Raw genomic sequence first — 19,990 nt, 5'->3', positions numbered from 1 at the left:
AGAAGATGGGGGAGAACCATAGAACACTACAGCACAGAAAACAGGCCATTTGGCCCTTTTAGTCTGTGCCGAAACTTTATTCTGCTGGTCCTATTGACCTGCACCCAGTCCATAACCCTCCAGACCGCTCCCATCCATGTATCTATCCAATTTATTCTTAAAACTTAAGGGTGATCCTGCATTTACCACATCAGATGGCAGCTCGTTCTACACTCCCACCACTCTCTGAGTGAATAAGTTCCCTCTATGTTCCCCCTAAACCTTTCCCCTTTCAACCTAAAGCCGTGTCCTCTCATACCTCTCCTAATCTAAGTGGAAAGAGCCTATTCACATTTACTCTGTCTATACCCCTCATAATTTTGTAAACCTCTATCAAATCTGCCCTCTTTCCTAACCTGTTCAATCTTTCCTTGTAACCCAACTCCTGAAGACATCCTAGTAAATCTTCTCTGGGAAGCTGGAAGCCAATCATGAGACTAGGTGAGTGGAGGAGGTGGGTTAAAGTAAGAAGCTGGGAGGTGATAGGCTGAAAAGGTAAAGGGTTGGAGAAGTAGCAATCTGATAGGAGAATGGACCCTGGGGGAAAGTGGATGAGAGTAACATCATCATGGCAGTCGAGGGGGCCATGGACAGACATGTTGGAATTAAAATGGTCGGCCACCAGGAGACCCTGCTTGTTGCAGATGGAGCAAAAATCACACACAAGTTGGAATAGTTGTTAATAGCTGAACCTTTCCTAAGGCTTATTGGCGAATGAGATGGGTGTTTATGACTCTCTAATAGTTTCTGGCACTTGGCTTCTTATTTAAATCCCCTTGCTGCTGTGGTGAGATTCAAACTCACATCTCTGGTCCAGTGGGTTCTGCCCCAGTAATCTATCCACTGTGCTGCTGTGTGATTAGATATAGTGTTTTGTGGAAAACTTATTATAGACACAGACACACTGAATGAATGAGCCATCAATAAAAATAGCCCGTTGCCAAATCATGGTTCAACACCCTGCTTGATATTTTTTTGACTGTATTCGGAAGCGAACTGTAAGGAAAAGTGACTGTGCTGGTAAAACGTGCTTGTTTGCTGCAAGTTCAGTGAGGTGGTGTTCATTAGAATGCAGCCGAGAGGTTTGGGAGAGAACCGGCTTGTTTATTTATTCATTTAGATATACAACGCAGACCAGGTCCTTCCAGCCCAATGAGCTGCTATGCCCAGCAACCCCTCTGTTTATTCCTAGCCCAATCACAAGACTGTCTGCAATGATCAATTAACCCACTAACCGGTACGTCTTAGGAATATGGGAGTACCCGGAGTAATCCGCACGCTCATGGAAAGGACATACAAACTTCTTACAGGAGGGATTAAAATGGAACTGTGAACTCTGACACCACGGGCTATGAGAGTGCTGTGCTAACTGTTACACCACTGTAGCGTCTCAGATTGTTGATGGACGCAGGTTTACCAGTTAATCATATCACAGGGTTTATAACTGTAGGAATGATTCTCTTTTTCCCGCTCTGCTGCAGGTTTCCCCTGGCCATCATCTTCAAAGGCAGCCCCATCTACTTCTTTTGCTCAAGAAACCCCCTTTAAGTGAGTATTGCGTATATAGAACATAGATCAGTACAGCACAGTAGACTTTTTGGCCCATGATGTTGTGCTGACCTTGTAACCTGCTTCAAGATCAATCTAACCCTTCTCTCCCACATTCATAGCCCTCCATTTTTTAATACAAACCGATGAATGCATGCCAACCACTCCTAGTGATGAGCAGGTACTCCTGGTTCTGCTAACCTCATGCACTAGCCTCTCACTCAACACCAACAACTTTAGGTTTCTTCCTCCTCTAATCAGCTCTTTAGTTCTGCTAATGTCAAGTGGCAGGTTGCTGAGTGAGGGGTTGATCTTCTGATCTTTCAACTGTGTGGTCCTGCTTACCTTGCACTCTTCGACAATGGCAGTCCCTCAGATTGGATTGGGTTTGCCCATACAAATGAGGCTCCCCTTCTTGCCTTTGTCACTTAGTGCTGCAACAGGTACTATGCTCAGTAACTTCTTCAGGCAAAAGACAGGAAAGGTCCTGGAGCATCAAACAAGAGCTCTTGTTTGAGGTGTGCTTGGGGACCTGACCAACACCACTGATAAATTACTGCATTCCCTGTTTATTGCCCATGGCAGGTGGATCATTGCCAGTAGGTTTCTTGCATGATGGCAGTTCAGGAATTTGTCCTTACATTGTACGAAAGGTATCACATCAGTTGTAGGAACTATGGAGTTAATTAGTTTAAAGATATTGCATGGAACAGACCCTTGTAGCACAACAAGCACCACACAGCAACTCAACTATGGAACTCCAGCTTAATCACAGGACAATTTTCAATGACCAATTAACCTACTAGCTGTCTTTGAACTGTGGGAGGAAACCAGAGCACCTGGTCACGGAGAGAATGTACAAACTCCTTACAGGTGGCGCCTGAAATGAACTCCAAGCTCTGACACCATGAACTGTAATAGCAGTGCGCTAACCACTACACTACCATCCGTGGTTCTGCTCATTAAGAATGATCAGGAAGACGAATAATGCATTGGGTATGTGCCAGTACATCAGGAGTCTTGTAAAGTCAGAAGTAACCGTGAGCAGCTTTAACTGGATGGGGACATTGGTTTAAAAGTTATACTAAGGGGGAGGAGTCTAATAAAGCCGAATACATTACTTAAAACACCAAGAGGTAATAATGATGAATAGAATTTTATGGCCCTTTCCTCTTGTGCACTGTGGAATGTTTCAAAACACTTCTAAAAACCTACTTTTAAAATTTAGCCTAATAGGATTACTCTAGGCCTGTTGATGTTGATTATGTAATTTGGTATATTTGCCTGCTTTTTAATTCTATATAATGTTTGTATTTACTTATGGTTTTTAATTTTGACTCTTACTTTTATGGTTATATTGATTTATCTTTACAATCTATGTAAAACACTTTGAGCCGGCATCTTAATGTATGAAAGGTGCTATATAAATAAAATTATTATTACTATGTTGTTGAACAGGAGTTAGTCTGGGGAGGAGGAAAATCTGAACCTAAATGGGTTGGAGGTGAGCACCAAGTGGTAAAGGGATCTAGATTCACAAATTATTCAACGTAACAGTGCAGTTCACGATATAAATCAGGGGGTCCCAACCTGAGGTCCACAAACTCTTTGCTTGATGGTATTGGTTCGTGGCATAAAAAACATTGTGTGCCCCTGATATAAATGCAAAATACGGAGGCTCAACTCTACAAGAACAGAATCACAAAGCAGAGAAGTTTTATAAAACCTATACAGGGCATAAGATTGGAACACAGTTTCAATCCTTGGTATGCAAAGCCTGTGGCCGCTATAGAGAAAGTTATGTGGAGAGTTACAGGAATTATACCAGAACAGATTCTACTTACCAGTCTGAGAGACTTACCTGGAGTTGAAGACCATAAAAATGTGGCATTAGAAGATCGGGAGACTAAGCCTCATAAGTATACTGGTCACTGACACAAGCACGGGCTGTAGTGGAAGTTATTTATTCAGAGGCTGGAGGTTATGCATGACCTCAAGTGAAGTACAGCAGAGGGATTTAAGGACATTGTGCAAATACATGGCGTAGAAAGTGACTGGAGAGTGTGTTGTTGGGTGAGATAAGTAAGAGTGTGAGGAAGTTCAAGAGGGACATACAATCAGCCTGGTTCAGTTGGATTGAGAAGCCTGTTTCTATGTTGTAAAGTATATCACATTGAATACAATACTCCGGATTTGATTCTTCATTCCCCTATGAAGTGCGAGGAGCTTTTTCTGTTTGAAGGTGTGATATAATTACATGTTGACACTGTTGAGTGTATCAGTAGAGCTAATGACAGGGCCACTGCAATACTGTGGTTAAATCTAATAGCAGAAGCTATTTTTCAGATTTCAGTGTCTCTATTTGATCGTACTCTCTATAAATATACTGGGACAATAAGTTACTCCTGTACAAAGTTATGTCTGCACTTTTGCAAGCACTTGTTTATGTGGTTGTATGTATGCTTGTTGGTTTGTGAGTTCGTTATGTGCTGGGTATATGCTGTGGTCAGTACATGCGGGGTGTGTGTCTGAGGTATTTGTGTATGTGCATTTACGTTCCATTGCCAGACTATTCTCTGATTTTTTTTTACTGCTAGTCTGGGCTTCAGACTTCACAAGCTCAGAGTTAACTTTCTGAAGAACATGTTAATAACATCAGTAAAAGTTAAGATTTCCACTTCCAGAACACACGGAGGATTCCCTAAGTGGAGCATGAATGTGCAGTGAGCAACCTCTCTCTCTTTCTCACAGCATCTCTACTTTTATATGGTGGCTAAGGTTTGGATTTTTCATGGTTCAATATACAGTCAGTAGCCACCTTATTAGGTACTGCCTGTATCTAATAAAGTGACCACTGAGTGCATGTTTGTAATCTTCTGCTGCTGTAGCCCATTCACTTCAAGGTTGGACGAGTTATACATTCAGAGATGCTCTTCTGCACACTACTTTTGTAATGTGTGGTTGGTTGAGTTCTGTCGCCTTCCTATCAGATTAAAACCAGTCTTGCTATTCTCCTCTGACCTCTGTCATCAACAAGGAATTTTTGCCACAGAACTGCTGCTCCCTGGATGTTTTGTGTTTCTCACACCAATCTCTGTAAGCTCTGGACACTGTTCTGTGTAAAAAAAATCCCAGGAGATCAGCACTTTTTGAGATACTCGGGCACCAACAATTATTCCATTATCGAAGTCACTTAGCTCACATTTCTTCCCCCATTCTGGTGTTTGGCCCGAACTACAGCTGAACCTCTTGCCCATGTCTGCACGTTTGTATGCACTGAGTGGCTGCCTCATGATTGGCTGATTAGATATTTGCATTAATGAGCAGGTGTGCTGGTGTACCGAACAAAGTGCGCACTGAGTGTCTATAGTAATAATTATAGTGACAAGCACAGTTAACAGAATGGTACAACAATGGTAATACTATCCAACGTAGTGCAAAATTAATTGCTAAAGTGACCGTGATAGAGGAATCAATTGAGAGTCTGAGAAGAGGGCTTGGAAGAGATGAATGTTTCAGATGTCTGATAATTGTGGGGAAGAAGCTGTTCTTGACTGGTCGTCTGGGCTTTCAAACTCCTGTATCTTCTCCCACATGGTAGGAGAGAGAAATTGTCTTGGGTGGCAGGTATTATTGAGCAGGGAAAAACTGAGAGATGAATTAAGAATCAGTGGTTGGGTGTCACCTGGATTAGGCATTGGGTGATTATGTGAAGAAAGAAAGCCTGCCTTTGTTTTTCCAGTCATCGTGGTGGCTGCCCCTTCCTAAACCTCTCTCCTTTCCTGTCTGACCACTCCTGCAGTCATCTTCATTAACATCTGCATCCTTGGCTCAGCTCCAATGCTTCATTAACTTTTGCCTTGGGATGTTTTCTAGTGCTGAAGCTGGTTCTGATTAAGTTCTGCGCAAAGATTTGAGTGCACAACTTGAACAGATCCCAAAGGGCTCTACCATTAGACGTGCTGCCATCTATTCAATATGGCTGCTGCAGGAAAAACCTCATTGGAAATTCTCTTCTGAGTTGCCACCACAATGTTTTGGGCCTTTACTTTGCTTCCTTTTTCTAGAGATGCTGCCTGGCCCATTGAGTGTCACCAGCATTTTTGTCTTTCAGATAAAATTCTAAACTGAGGTTTTCCTCCTGTCACCTTGCAGCTTTTTGCTTCCATCACCCTCCCTCCCTTCCCCCTCCCCACCTGGTCTTACCTATCATCTGCCGGCTTGTACTCCTTGCTGCACCACCTTATTCCACCTTCATCCCCCCCCCCCACCTTTACCAGTCCTGATGACAAATCTTGACCCAAAATGTCAACTGTTTGTTCCTCCACTATTTCGTATGCGTTGCTCAAAGTTTCCAGCTTCTGCAGAAACTCGTGTGAGAGGAGACATGAAGCTTTTATTTTGTGTAAAGAGTGGTGGGTGTCTGGAACCTGTTGCCGGGGCTGCTGCTGGAGTTTAAGAGCCATTCAAACAGTTACCCTAACACGCAGTGAATGCTGGGGCACGAATCACGTACATGCTAATGGGAGTAGTTGAACGGACTGCTGGTCTGAGGACTCTTTAAGAGAAACAAAAACATTAGCTGAGACTTATCAAAGGATACTGGAAATCAAAGTCAAAACAATAGATGCTGGAAGTACTTATCACAACATAAGTGGTGTCACAGGTAGGTAGATTTGTAAAGAAAGCTTTGACACATTAGCCTTCACAAATCAACGGATTGAGTAAAGGAGATGGGATGTTATGTTGACGTATAAGATGTTGGTGAGGCCAAATTTGGAGTATGGTGTGCAGTTTTGGTCACCCACCGACAGGAATGATGTAAATAAGATTGAAAGAGTATGGAGAGAATTTACAAGGATGTTGCCAGGACTGGAGGACCTGAGTTATAAGGAAAGATGAAATAGGTTGGGACTTTATTCCTTGGAATGTAGAAGATTGAGAAGACATTTGATAGAGGTGTAGAAAATTATGAGGGTATGGATAGGGTAAATGCAAGCAAACTTATTCCACTGAGGTTGTGTGAGACAACAACTAGAGGTGATGGTTTGGATGAAAGGTTAGAAGTTTAAGGGAACTTCTTCACTCAGTGGGTGGTGAGAGTGTGGAATGAGCTGCCAGTGCAAGAGCTTGATTTCAATGCTTCTGAGAAATTTGGATAGGTACATGGATGATGGGGGTTTGGAGGTTGATGGGAGTAGGCAGCTTAAATGTTTGGCACAGACTAGATGAACCAGAGAGCCTGTTTCTGAGCTGTACTTTTCTATTACTCTATGACAAATTGAACTCAATATTAAATTTAATTTTCATAACTAAACAGTTTATTTGGTCATTTTCACATTGCTGGATTTGGGGACTTGCTGAGGGCAGATTGATTGACATGTTTCCAACGTCATGAAGCTGACTATTCTTGGCCAATGAGCAACTCTTGTGCTGTTATAGTGTATTCAGTCACTCTGGTGCTGTGTTGGACCATGAGGGAAGGGGGAATATCTTTGTGATTTTACTGAACTAGAAGCATAGAGCTACAGTGTTTTGGTGATTACAATTCTTGTGCTGATGTCAGAGGATATAGCTTCAAGCAATTGTGGAGAATTGGGACTTCACAGGTCTTGTACCAGCAAGCATCCATAGTACAGCCTGTACTTTGCTTTTACTTTGTTGAGGCCAAGATTTACTGCCCCTCCCTAATTCCCCTGAGAAGGTCGTAGTGATTGACTTTTTGAACTGCTGTAACCTCAGAAATTACGTGCATGTGTTTGTGTGTTCATGTGGTTTCTTCCTCTGTATGCATGTTTGTGTATACCTGTGTTTGTTACTCTGTGTGTGTGTGTCTGTGTGTCAGTGTCTGTGGGGGAGTATGTACACATGTATGTCTTTGGGTCTGTGATTTGGGGCCCTGTGGTGGCGTAGCAGTGAGTCACTATTACAGCTAGGGACTTTGGAGTTCAGAGGTCAATCCTAGTGACCTCTGTAAGTAGTCTCTGTCCGTCCTCCCATGGAATGCACTGGTTTTCCCTGGGTGTTCCAGTTCCCTCCCACAGTCCAAAGAAATACCGGTTAGTAGGTCATTGTAAATTGTCCCATGATTAGGCTAGGATTAAATGGGGGTTCCCGGTGGCTAGGCTTGAAGTGCTGGCAGGGCGGGATCTCTAAATAAATAAATAAAATGGTTTAAAATAAAATGTGCATATGTATGTATGTGTTATGCACACGTGTATATGCCGTGCTTGTCAGTTTATTTATGTTATATATGTATCTGTGTACGTGTGTGTGGTATGTGCTTGCACGTGTGTATGAATTTGTGTTTCTGAGTCTGTGTATGTATGTGTGGTGTGTTTGTGTGTATAACTGTGTTTATGCTTGTGTCTGGGTTTATATCTATTGCTGTGTGTGTTTGTGTGTGTGTGTGTGTTTGTTAGTGTGTGTGTGTGTATGTGAGTGTGTATCTGTGTCTGTGTGTGAGTGTATATGTGTGTCTTTGTGTACGTGTGCGTGCGTGAATATGTGTGTCTGTGAGTGTGTGCGTGGGTGTGTGTGTGAGTGAGTGTGTAAGTCTGTGAAGCAGGCTTCTGCTGTGCTTTGTCGATCTGCTCACTGCCTCACCACAGTCCACGTGACTGTGTAACAGTTGCCTCATGGCTATTGGGTTGAGCTTAGCAGGTGTCTGGGGACGCGGAGCAAAGCTGCCGGTGAATGGGAGGGCTGCTTTTGTGCAAAGGATTTTATTATTAACTGTTTGGGTACTGCTGAGCTCACTGAAGTTTGATGCTAAAACCTCGCATCAATGCAGTGTGGGGAGATGGAAAACCAATACTGAACACTGGTTGTTATTGAAGTTGGTTTATTATTGTCACAGGTACTGAGATAACTGAAAACTTGTCTTTGTACTGTTCATTCCACAACACATTGAGATAGAGCAAGTTAAAACATCAGCAATGCAGAGTAACGTGTATCATTTTCAGATAAAGTGCAGTGAAAGTCAACAATAAAGTGCGAAAATCATTGTAAAGAGTCCATCTTATCATACTAGGAAGCTATTACAGGGAGATAGAAGCTCTTCTTGAGCTTATTGTACCTGCTTCTTCAGGTTTTTTTATCTACTGCCCAGTGGAAAAGGGAGAATGTCCGAGGTGGCTGGTGTCTTTGACAATGGTGGCTGCTTGACTGAAGCCGCAAGAACTGATAGGAGGGGAGTCTGTTTCCTGGGATGCCCTGAGCTGTGTGCATAACTCCCCGCAGTTTGTTGCAGTCACGTGCAGACCAGTTCTGACACCATGCATGAAGATGGGATGCTTTCTACGTTGCATGGATGGGGACAGGCACAATATTGGGGGGGGGGGAGGAGGGGGGGTGGGGGGGGAGAGAGAGAGAGAGAGAGAGAGAGAGAGAGAGAGAGAGAAAGAAAAAGAAAAAAAAAATCTTCCCCAGGGATATATGTTGTGAAATTCGTTGTTTGTGGCAGAAATACTGTGCAAGACATTAAAAAATTGCTGTAAGTTATGAAAGACAAAAAATACACAGTACAAAAAAGTAAATTTATTATCAGATTACATATATACTACCTTCATTCATTTTCAAGGAAAATAAAGAAATACAACAGAATTTATGAAAAACTATACGTAACAGAGACTGGCAAACAGGCAATGTGCAAAAGATGACCGTGCAAATAATTAAAAAAATGTAAATAAATAATACAGACAACATGGTAGTGTACTGGTTAGCACAATGCTTTACAGTACCGGTGACCCAGGTTCAGTTCCAACTGCTGCCTCTGAGGAGCCTGTACATTCTCACCTTGACCACACAGGTCTCCGTTTCCCTCCCACAGTCCAAAGACAGTTGCCTGGTTAGTTGGTCATTGTGAGTTGTCCCATGATTAGGCTGGGGTTAAATTGAGGGTTGCCTGGTGGGGCTGCTCGAAGTGTCTACTCCGTGCAGTATCTCAGTAGTTAAATAAACAAGCAAACATGAACTGAATATGTGTTTGCAGACTGTTCAGAGATCTGATGGGAAAGATCTTGAGTTTATATAGCGCCTTTTATCACAGTGAGGAAAATTCAGTTCCGTGCCCCGTTGGGAGGTGTGTGGGGGGTGGAAGAGCTCAGGCTGCACACACCCCACCTGCCGCACCTTTCCCTGCCCAAAACCAACCATGGCCCTGTGCTGACAGCAAAGCCAAAAAGAGTGTATGGAGTCGTAGCACCAGAACTGGCCTGAAAGAATGAGGGTGTGTTAGTGCCTCAAGGTATAGGAGTACAAGCACTTGAAAGGTGACGGAGGGAGAGGTTACACTTCACTGCACTTTGAGATACCTTCAGCGGGCACGGACAAATAACCTTTAATTGTCCCGGTGAATGTGCAGTTGCTTGCCCTTGGCTGGGGTTTACCAATGTGCTAACAGCTTCAGCAAACTGCAGGCTTGGCCATGAGCTCCTCTCTGGCGGGTGTTGTCTCTCATTATCCGGTGAGCAGCTGCAGCAAAGGTCTGGCTGCCCGCCACGTGTTGACAGGCGTGCCTGTAAGAATAGTGTTTGTTATTGCTCAAGACGCCTGACATGACGCCTTTGCACGGGCTCCCTGGCCTTTTCCAGGAGGGAGCTTCAGTGTCTCGACCCCCCCCCCCCCCACCCCTCCCTTTATCACTTCTGCAGCCAGTGAAGTACTTTGCAATTGCTGATGCAATGAGGGGGGAAGCTTTCACTCGGCAGGATCCTTCAACCAAGAATGACCACGTTATAGGAGCAGAATTAGTCCATTCAACTTATTGAGTCTGCTCCACCATTCTATCATGGCTGATTTATTATTCCTCTCAACCCCATTCTCCTCCCTTCTCACCGTAACCTTTGACTCCTGTACTAATCGAGAGCTTTAAATATACTCAATGATTTGGCTTCCACAGCTGTCTATGGCAATCTCATAACCCTCCAGTTAAGAAGTTGCTCCTCATCTGTGAAAGGGACATCCTTGTATTTTGAGGCTGTGTCCTCTGGTTCTAGATTCCTCCACTATAGGATAGATACATCCTCTCCCTATCTACTCTATCTAGGCCTTTTATTATTTGATAGGTTTCACCTGATAGTCTGTTTCTACAGTGATGTGGTTATCGGAGAAGTGTTGGTGATCTCCTCAAAGCAGGACCTCGAATCTCTCACCGGCATCTGAAAGGCAGCAGGGCTCGAAGTTACTTACCATGACTACTTAGTCATTCACCTATTGATGTGCACTCAGTGGCCACTTTATTAGGTATCTCCTGTCTGGATTTGGTGGCCACCTTGCCACGAACGTATAAGGGCCGCTCGAGGGGGACCCTTTCCTGAATCGCACATTCCCCTGACCGGTGGGGGAGCTCACACTGTCCCCCTTTCCTGGCCTGGGGGAGCACAGCAGTGAAGGGAAGTAAAAGGACAGAGATGATCTGTGAGCAGATTTTCTTTGATTCTGTTGTACGTCTTTGTTCTCCTGTGAATGCCTGCAAGAAAATGAATCTCTGGGTAGTATACATACTTTGATAATAAACTTACTTTGATCTTTGAACTTGGAAAGTGAGAGGAGGTGCACAGCCGGATATTTGCACTGGCGCTTCGCAGCTTCTAACAGCAGAGGGCAGGAATGGGCCAGGATTTCCAGTTCAGTCAAGAGCTCAGCTCACTGGAGAAAGCAAAGGGAAACCCTGAGCCTTCTCCACTTCCCTGAGACCCTGAGTCATCTTCAAGATGCCTCGAACTTCTTGCAGTCTTGCTGTCTGTCCTGTCCCATCTTAGGCTTGGTTTAACAAAGGAGCAGCAGAGGGACTGAAGTCCCTTGAACCTCCCTCTTGGAGGGACCATTACTTCAGAGCCTACTGTTGCCCTGTGTGGCAATGAAACAGAGAGCTCAAGCTGCGGCTGTTCCTCAGCTGAACTTCGACTATATAAATCCTTGCGCTGAACATTTCTGTGAGGAGGCCGAGACAGGTTGCTCGGGACGTGGGGACAGATTGACGGCACAGTGGCTCAGCTAGTAGAGCTGCTGCCCCACAGCTCGGCGAGTCTGGTTCAATACTGATGTCGGGTACTGTCTGTGGGGAATTTGTTTGTTGGCCCCACAACCACATGGATTTCCTGCAGCTGTAGCTGCTTCAGTTTATTTGTACGTCCCAAAGATCTGCACTGTAAATTAACTGGCTACGGTATATAGGTTGGGAGGTTAATTGGTCATTGTAAATTGTCCCTGAATTGAGTTAGGATTAGATCTGGGGATTGCTGGGCTCGTGCCTCACAGGACTATAAGGGCCTATATTCTGCACTATATCTCAATCAATCAATCAATAGACACATAAATAAATAAATAAATAAATAAATAGAAGCATAGAGAAACCTCCTTAGTTGTAGGTAAGTGATAGGATTGTGATGTGAGGGGGGAGTTGACAGGACCATAAAGAGCACTGTGAAGAGTGTAGCACATGGGTGCTTGAGAGTTACCATTGGCCTTTCTGAGTCTCAGTTATGTCCGGTGCTGCCAGGATCAGAGTAAGTGATGTATGTTGGTAAATTTGTTGTTTTATTGCAGCAGAACAATGCAAAACATAAAAATAATTACAATAAGTAGTACAAAAGTCAAATAGTGAGGTGGTGTTCAGGGGTTCAGAAATCAGAAGCTGGAGGGGAAGAAGCTGTTCCTAATCCATTGAGTGCGCAGCTTCAGGCTCCTGTACCTTCTCCCTGCTGGTGGTATTGAGAAGGGAGCATGTCCCAGATGGTAAGGGTTCTTACTGATGAGTGTCGCATTTTGGAGATGTCCTCAATGGTGGAGCGGGCTGGAGCTGGCCGGGTCTCAAACTCTCTGAAGCCCCCTTCTGATCCTGTGCATTGGAGCTTCCATGCCAAGGCCAAGGGCACAACCTCCGTTTCCACGGAGCTGCTGAAACTGTGACAAAGGTATAAATCACATAACGGAAAGGAGGGTCAGAAAAGCAGCGAGCCAGATCTTCTACCCAGCCACCAGCACTCCTGTCAGACTTGCCTGCGTGGAAGTCCCCAGGTCCCGCATGGGCACAGGCTTAAGCTGGCAGTGGCATCTTCCGCTCTGCCATCTGTGCTGTCAGTCCCCTCTGTGCCACTCCTGTGTCCTTGGTGGCATGCTGAACTTCTGCAGTCTTCCCAGCTCCCAGACTTAGAAATCTGGTGCCAAGGCTGTGGAGGGCAAACCCTCTTGCTACAAGTACAGCAACTAGACTGAAATGAGTCAGGAAAACAGCCGGTGCAGATTTTGATTTGACTTAAAATTGTTAGGTTTATGGTATTAATGGTTTTTATGTCAGTGAGGATTTTTGTTTTGCAGTTTAATCATTTTAATTTCTTGTAATAGTTTTGCTCTTTAATTGTTTCTTGTTGCTCATTCATGTTTGTGAATGTAGAGGCACATTCGGTCTTAGTGAGAGCTTCGACAGCCGGCCTTGCAGACTGTAGGATCCATTCTGGGAGGGCAGCTGGCTGTAGCGGGATGTGCTTCCATTCTGTGACAGGGCATTGCTGCTGCATTGTTGCTGGTGGCTGGTAACCATGGAGACAGTGTAATAAAGAGTGCAGTACTGGAACAGGCCCTTCAGCCCATTCATTATATTTGTGCCAACTATGATGCCATTTTAAACTAATCCCATCTGCCTGTATGTGGTCTGTACCCCTCCATTCCATACCCATTCACGTGCCTGTCCAAATGGCTCAGAAGTGTTACTATCCTATCTGCTTCTGTCGCCTCCTCCGGTAACATGTTCCGGGCGCGTACACGAGGGGAAACTTCTTCACTCAGTGGGTCGTATGAGTATGGAACGAGTTGCCAGCACAAGGTGGTGCACACGAGCCCAATTTCAATCTTGGATCGGTACAAGGATGGTAGGGGTATGCATGCTATGGTCCCGGTGCAGGTCAATGGGAGAAGACAGTTTAAATGGTCTGTGTGGACTAGATGGACTAACAGGCCTATTTCTGTGCTGACCCTTCTATGACTCTACAATTACTATCACACTCTTTGTGTAAAAAAAACACTTGCTTCATAATTCTCCATTAACCTCAGCCCTTGATAATCTAAAGATAGCAATCCATGTTTCTCCAACCTCTGCTTAATCTGTAATCTTGGCAACATCTTGATGAACCTCTTCTGCACCCCCTCCGTGGCCTCCTGTAAAGCTGTGGCCAGAACTGCATACAGGATCTGTCACATTGTCGAGGAGTGAGCAGCCGGAAGTCAGAAATACTTTCCATTCTCTCTTCTTGAGTCTTCACCACCCTTCTTCTCTTTATGCTGGCCATTTCACCTCTACACTGTCAGTCCTGTCACAGGGTTTAGCCCCACATCTTTGAATCTTTCTTCTTTTATGTGGCTGTACATTACTGATATCTGGCATCTACTTGCTATCTTATATGTGATTTCTGTGCCTTCTGCTGTTGGTACTGTGTTTTGACCCTGGGTCCCGGAGTAATGTTTCATTTGATTGTATTCATGTACAGTTGAATGACGATTAAACTTGAACTTGAAAATGGACAAATGCAGATCATAGAACACTACGATTTTATGCAGACCGTTTAACTTATTCTAAGATCAATCTAACCCTTCCCTCCTACATAGCCCCTCCATTATTCTATCAACTATTTGCCTATCTAAAAGTTTCTTAAATGCCCCTAATGTTTCTGCCTCTACCATCACCAGGGCATTCCAGACACCCACCACTGTGCAAAAACCTACCTCTGACCTCTCTCCTATACTTTCCTCCAATCACATTAAAATTATGCCCCCTCATATTAGCCATTTCCACCCTGGGAAAAAGTCTCTGGTTATCCACTCAGTCTATGCCTCTTATCATCTTGTACACCAATCACCTTCGGCATTTCCTTTCCTCCCACAGATGCTGCTCAACCCGCTGAGTTCCTCCGACATATTGCTTATTGCTCCAGATTCTGGCAACTGCAGTCCCTTGTGTGTCTTCCGGTTCTTAACTTGACCGTAAACATGTCTTAAGTTGGTAGGATCAAACTAACCATTTTAGGATTAGGGTGAATATCAAAAGAACTGTAAATTTCAGGATTGGGTAGGCCATGATTGGGTCAGAATGGATTTTAAGGCTCAGTTTTAATTGTATACACTGCTGGAAGGGTGGATTGTTCAGGGATTTTGAGTGTGCCACTGGTTTGAGATCACATTGTTAAGGATGGGAAAAGCTCAGGCAGACTCTTGCACCCCATCACAGCCCCAATAATCAGCTGCATACGGTCACTGGGCAAAGCATGCAACTCCTGATTGTTAATTTTTCCGCCTGTCTTCGAGCAGGAGGCAAATCCAGAGCAGAGCCAAGCTCCCCATCGAACCTAAGCATTGTGGTATAAAATGTAACATATACACAGGAGGGCTTTTCAAGTCGTAACCTCATTTTGGGCTTCGGGTAATGTCATAAAGTGGAAGAATGTCGCTCAGTCCCAACCTCCTAATTAGATCACAGACTCTCAATCACTCCCGGATGTCCATAATTCTTTATTTAATGCATCTGAACCCTTAAATAGATTATGCCATACAATCACTGCAGGGTATCCATCATTCTTTATATCTTTTCGAATAACTATTGCCTCATTATGCTAATCTCCTTTTACATTTGTATAATTTTTTTGTTTTTAACTTTAAATTTTTACCTATCTTTTCCTGGCTGGAAACTGAGCGCTGCTTTTGCCAGGTTGTGAGGGTTGGTGGGGGGGGGGGGGGGAGGTTGTTCCTGAGTCTGTGTTACGTTGTCTTACCCCACCTTGACGCAGGGAGATGTGGGGTGGACACAGTGACCCTGCATCTTTGTAACACCATTAACCTAGGGCATGTAGAGATGCTTCTCTGAGGCGATTGGCAAACTGACACCCATCACACACGGTGGCGACAGGGGGGGGGGGCGTTATCAGAGCAGACAGCTTGAAAGGTTGAGTGGAAGAGACAGCTTTTAAGGATTATTTTAGAGGAGGAAGGGTGTCTCGAGGGAGTTCTAGAACAGCAGCAGACAACACCATCGCTGGTAAAATGATTGAAATCAGAATTAGAATCAGGTTTGTTATCACAGACGTGGTAAAAATTTGTTGTATTGTGGCATCGGTACAGTAGTACATTAAAATTTATTATAAGTTACAAAAAAGATAGATAAGTAGAAAGGTAGAGAGATTGATAAAAAGGGGGAATAATGATGGGTTCTTGGACCGTTCAGAGGTCCGACTGGGGAGGAGAAGTCGCTGTTCCTAAAACATCGACTGTGCATCTTCAGGCTCTCGTACCTCCTCCCCGGTGGCCGAAATCAGATGAGGGCAAGTCCTGGGTGATGAGGTTCCACGTTTTGAAGATGGCCACAACTGCGGGCAGGGTTGCACCCATGATGGAGCTGGCTGATTCTACAGCCCTCTGCAGCCTGTTCCGATCCCGGGCATTGAAGGAGCCTCGATAACGGGGAGTGCCGCAGGCTGTTAGAATGCTCTCCGTGACACATTAGTAGATGCGCTAAAGGCTGGGGTTGGAGGGGCCTGGAGAGCTTAATGTAGGAACTTTTGGCGGTTAGCTTCTGTGCACATGATATTTTTGCGAGCGTCAGGAATGTGGCAGGGGGCATATTGGGACAGGGGTAGTGTTTCCTGTCCCCTCCACATTTCCCTGGAGCAGCGGTAAGATAGAGTACACACAGAAGATGCTGGTCAGGCGGTATCTATGGAAATGGATAAACAGTCCATGTTTCGAGCTGGGCTCCTCCGGCATTTTGAGTGTGCGGTGCTCTGGGTTTCCAGCACCTGCAGAATCTCTTGTGAGAGACGTAGAACCTGTGGCCACAATTTGAAGGGAAGTGGTCACCCACTGAAGAGAGCCAGGAGGGAAATTCCATCCTCCCAGAGGGTTGGGGGTTGTTGGAACTCCTTACCTCAAAGTGCAGTCGAAGTTGTGTCTTGGAATACTTCTGAGACAGATTCTTGATAGGCATAAGGGTGAAAGGTTACCGCAGGAATGCAGGGATCACCCATGCTCTTATGAGATGACCAACCCGCTCCTGCTGCTAATTGACAGGTTTGTACCTTGGAGGAGGCTAGGAGGGGGCAGGACTGGAGAGGAATGAGCATGTTTTAGTGGGGGCATTTTTTCAACAGGAGGCACTGAAAGGTCAGCGATTGCAAGCAAGAAGGGGCATGAGATCCTTGCCTCACTCCTGCTGGCCTATATTGACACAGCTGCCAGGCGAAGATGATCTGCATTCCTGAGCCAGATACAGCGAACCCAGGCATGCCATTCAACTATGGGAGGTAAAGGTTCCAGGCTAATTCCTGTACAGATTGTGTACAGTTCTGGTCACCGAATTATAGGAAAGATATCAATAAATTAGAGAGAGTGCAGAGACGATTTACTAGGATGTTACCTGGGTTTCAGCACTTAAGTTACAGAGAAAGATTGAACAAGTTAGGTCTCTATTCATTGGAGCGTAGAAGGTTGAGGGGGTATTTGATCGAGGTATTTAAAATTTTGAGAGGGATAGATAGAGTTGACGTGAACAGGCTGTTTCCATTGAGAGTAGGGGAGATTCAAGCGAGAGGACATGATTTGAGAGTTAGGGGGCAGAAGTTTAAGGGAAACACGAGGGGGTATTTCTTTACTCAGAGAGTGATAGCTGTGTGGAATGAGCTTCCTGTAGAAGTAGTAGAGGCCAGTTCAGTTGTGTCATTTAAGGTAAAATTGGATAGGTATATGGACAGGAAAGGAGTGGAGGGTTATGGGCTGAGTGCGGGTAGGTGGGACTAGGTGAGATTAAGAGTTCGGCATGGACTAGGAGGGCCGAGATGGCCTGTTTCTGTGCTGTGATTGTTATATGGTTATATGGTTACCTGAACTCCAGCATCCACATGGCATCATACTGAAGACTTTAAGATATATTAGCAAAGTCAGACCATTTGACCCATCCAGTCTGCTCTGCTGACAGTTGATCTTGTTTAGTTTTTCAGCCCCATTCTCCCCATATCCTTTAACCCCTCACTAATAGAGCAGTTATCAATCTCTGCCTTAAATACACCCAGTGACTGCTGTGGCAGCGAATCCCACAGATTCACTACTCTCTGTCTGAAGAAATACCTCCTCATCTGGGTTGTAAAGGGGTTTCCCTTTATTCTGAAGCTGTGCCCTCTGATTCTAGACACCCATGTCAATGGAAACTTTGGAGAGGGAGGCAGTGGTTAGCAGTCAGGACCAATGCATCGCTTTGGCGTGGTTGTGAGGGAGGCACTGAGACTAGACCAGGTAAGCTGAGATTAACCATCAGTGAGCAGTCCTCATCTCCTGAGTGGCAGCATCCAGGGTTGAACAGATGATTGTCTACTGGAGACAGACAGTACAGTGCAAAAGTCTCAGACACGTAAAAAAATTATGTGTAAAGTGAAGATGCTTTCAAAAATAATGAAATTAAAAATCACTAAATATCAGAGAAATTACTATAAAGAGCACTAAACAGTAAAAAACTAAATCAATATTTGGTGTGCCTTTAAAACTGCATCACTTCTCTTTGGTACACTGTCATGCAAGTTGTTAAGAAAATCGGCTGGTAGTTTGCTCCAAGTGTCTTGTAGAACTTCACAGTTCTTCTGCAGACTTTGGCTGTCGTGCATGCCTCTGTCTCTCCAGGTAATCCCAGCCTCGATGTTGAGATCATGGCTCTGTGAAGGCCACATCATTTGAAACCATGTAAAAATGTAGGGTGCCTGAGACTGCAAAGCCTGGAATCTGGAGTAAAATCTGCTGAAGGAACCCAGTGGGTCGGGCAGCATCCGTGGAGGGAAATGGACAGTCAGCATTACGGCGCCCTTCATCTGGACTGGTGACCTGGTGCCTCGGCCTGTTTCCGAAGACCAGTGACACTCTTAAGCTAATCGCTGTAAACTGTCATCACGCGCCCGATTAATTCGTTTTTCCTCCCTTTTGCTTCATGATTCTTCCTAGACTGTGCAGCTCTGCAGTTTAATGCAAAATTTAAAACAAATGACTTAAATCAATATTATGCCCATGGCTCACAGAACGCAATCAGATTTCATTTTATTTGGGCTTGCTTGATCCTTGCTTATTGTCTCCCGCGTATTTGATGCTATCAGTATTTTCCGCCTCTAAGTACCAGCCAGATTAATGTGTGAACACCCTGCGGAGGATCAGTCCGGATTGCTTCTGACGTTACTTCAAGCCTCCACTTAGCTCGTGCAGTCTTTCTGGCTCCGCACGTTCTAATCTAAAGCAGCTGCAGAGACAGGAGACTCTCTCTGCAAGAGAAGCAGGCATTCATATTACGAGTAAAGGTCAGGCCCTGGGAAATTAAATGTTCATAAATAGAGGCCTGAACACTTTAAAGAGTGGGCCGCAACCATTTGATCTCATTAAAGTTTAATACCCATCAATGCCACTCCTGGCAGATTGGGCCTCAGCTTAATTTGACGGGTGTTAAGGGAGAATGATTAAATAATTGTTGTCGCTGGGGACGGGCTTTTTATCGCGTTACCTGAAAAGGGCAGTGCGTCAGCGAACGGGATGCTCAGCACTGTCAGGTTATCGAATGCATACGCCTTCTCCCACGCCGCACACTGCAGGTTGCTGAGCTAATTTCCCTTATGCCGCACTGACACAGTGTCGGAAGTTTACTCTTCGCTAAAAGGCCTCTGGAGCTAGCTGGTAATAATAAAACGTTTCCAGCAGCACCTTGGAACTAACATTTCCAAGCCCATTGCTCCCACTGAGAAATCTGCTCAACAAATCAAAAATACTGAGTGAGCCGCAGTCCCAGAATTCCTTTTACGTCACCCATTTGAAGAGTAAATTGGGCAAAAAGACAGCCATCTGCAACAAGTGTTATTATCCCTTTTGCCTATTGGAAGCACATCTCGGTTTCGCTGTCTCTTGAAGACTGTGAGTATCCCTAAGATTCAGTTCTGGTAACCTCATTAAAAGCAGCATGCAGGAGCCTCTGAGAGGATGCAGAGGAGATTTACCAGGATACTATCTGGATCAGTGAACACGTCTTACAGGGAAAGGTTGGGGGAGTTGGGACTTTTCTCTTTGCAGTAAAGGAGGATGAGAGGAGACTTGATAGAGGTGTATGAGATGTTAAGAGGCATAGATAGAGTGGATAGTGAGTACCTTTTCCCCCAGGTTTGCTAATATTACCATATAACCATATACCAATTACAACACGGAAACAGGCCCTTCTAGTCTGTGCCGAACGCTTACGCTCACCTAGTCCCACCGACCTGCACTCAGCCCATAACCCTCCATTCCTTTCCTGTCCATATACCTATCCAATTTTTTTTAACTGACAATATCGATCCTGCCTCTACCACTTCTACTGGAAGCTCGTTCCACACAGCTACCACTCTCTGAGTAAAGAAGT

The 19,990-nt window shown here is 44.8% G+C and overlaps 1 protein-coding gene across 14 annotated transcripts in view; it reads left to right on the top strand.

The window, feature by feature from the left end:
- The window catches only part of gse1b (Gse1 coiled-coil protein b), a 709,689-nt gene that overhangs the window by 367,503 nt on the left and 322,196 nt on the right, over positions 1 to 19,990 (top strand). For 6 of the 14 annotated variants that reach the window (XM_059993229.1, XM_059993217.1, XM_059993215.1 and 3 more), the window contains one exon: positions 1,521 to 1,587. The exons of the other annotated variants lie outside the window; for them this stretch is intronic. In XM_059993229.1, coding sequence (XP_059849212.1) covers positions 1,521 to 1,587 — 67 coding nt within the window. The remainder of the gene's footprint in view (positions 1 to 1,520; positions 1,588 to 19,990) is intronic. 14 annotated transcript variants of the gene reach the window in all.

The sequence above is a fragment of the Hypanus sabinus genome, chromosome 17 (genome assembly GCF_030144855.1).
Source record: "Hypanus sabinus isolate sHypSab1 chromosome 17, sHypSab1.hap1, whole genome shotgun sequence".
Lineage (NCBI taxonomy): Eukaryota > Metazoa > Chordata > Chondrichthyes > Myliobatiformes > Dasyatidae > Hypanus > Hypanus sabinus.
The sequence above is the reverse complement of the archived record's forward strand: the minus strand, read 5'-3'. Positions and strand labels throughout refer to the sequence as shown.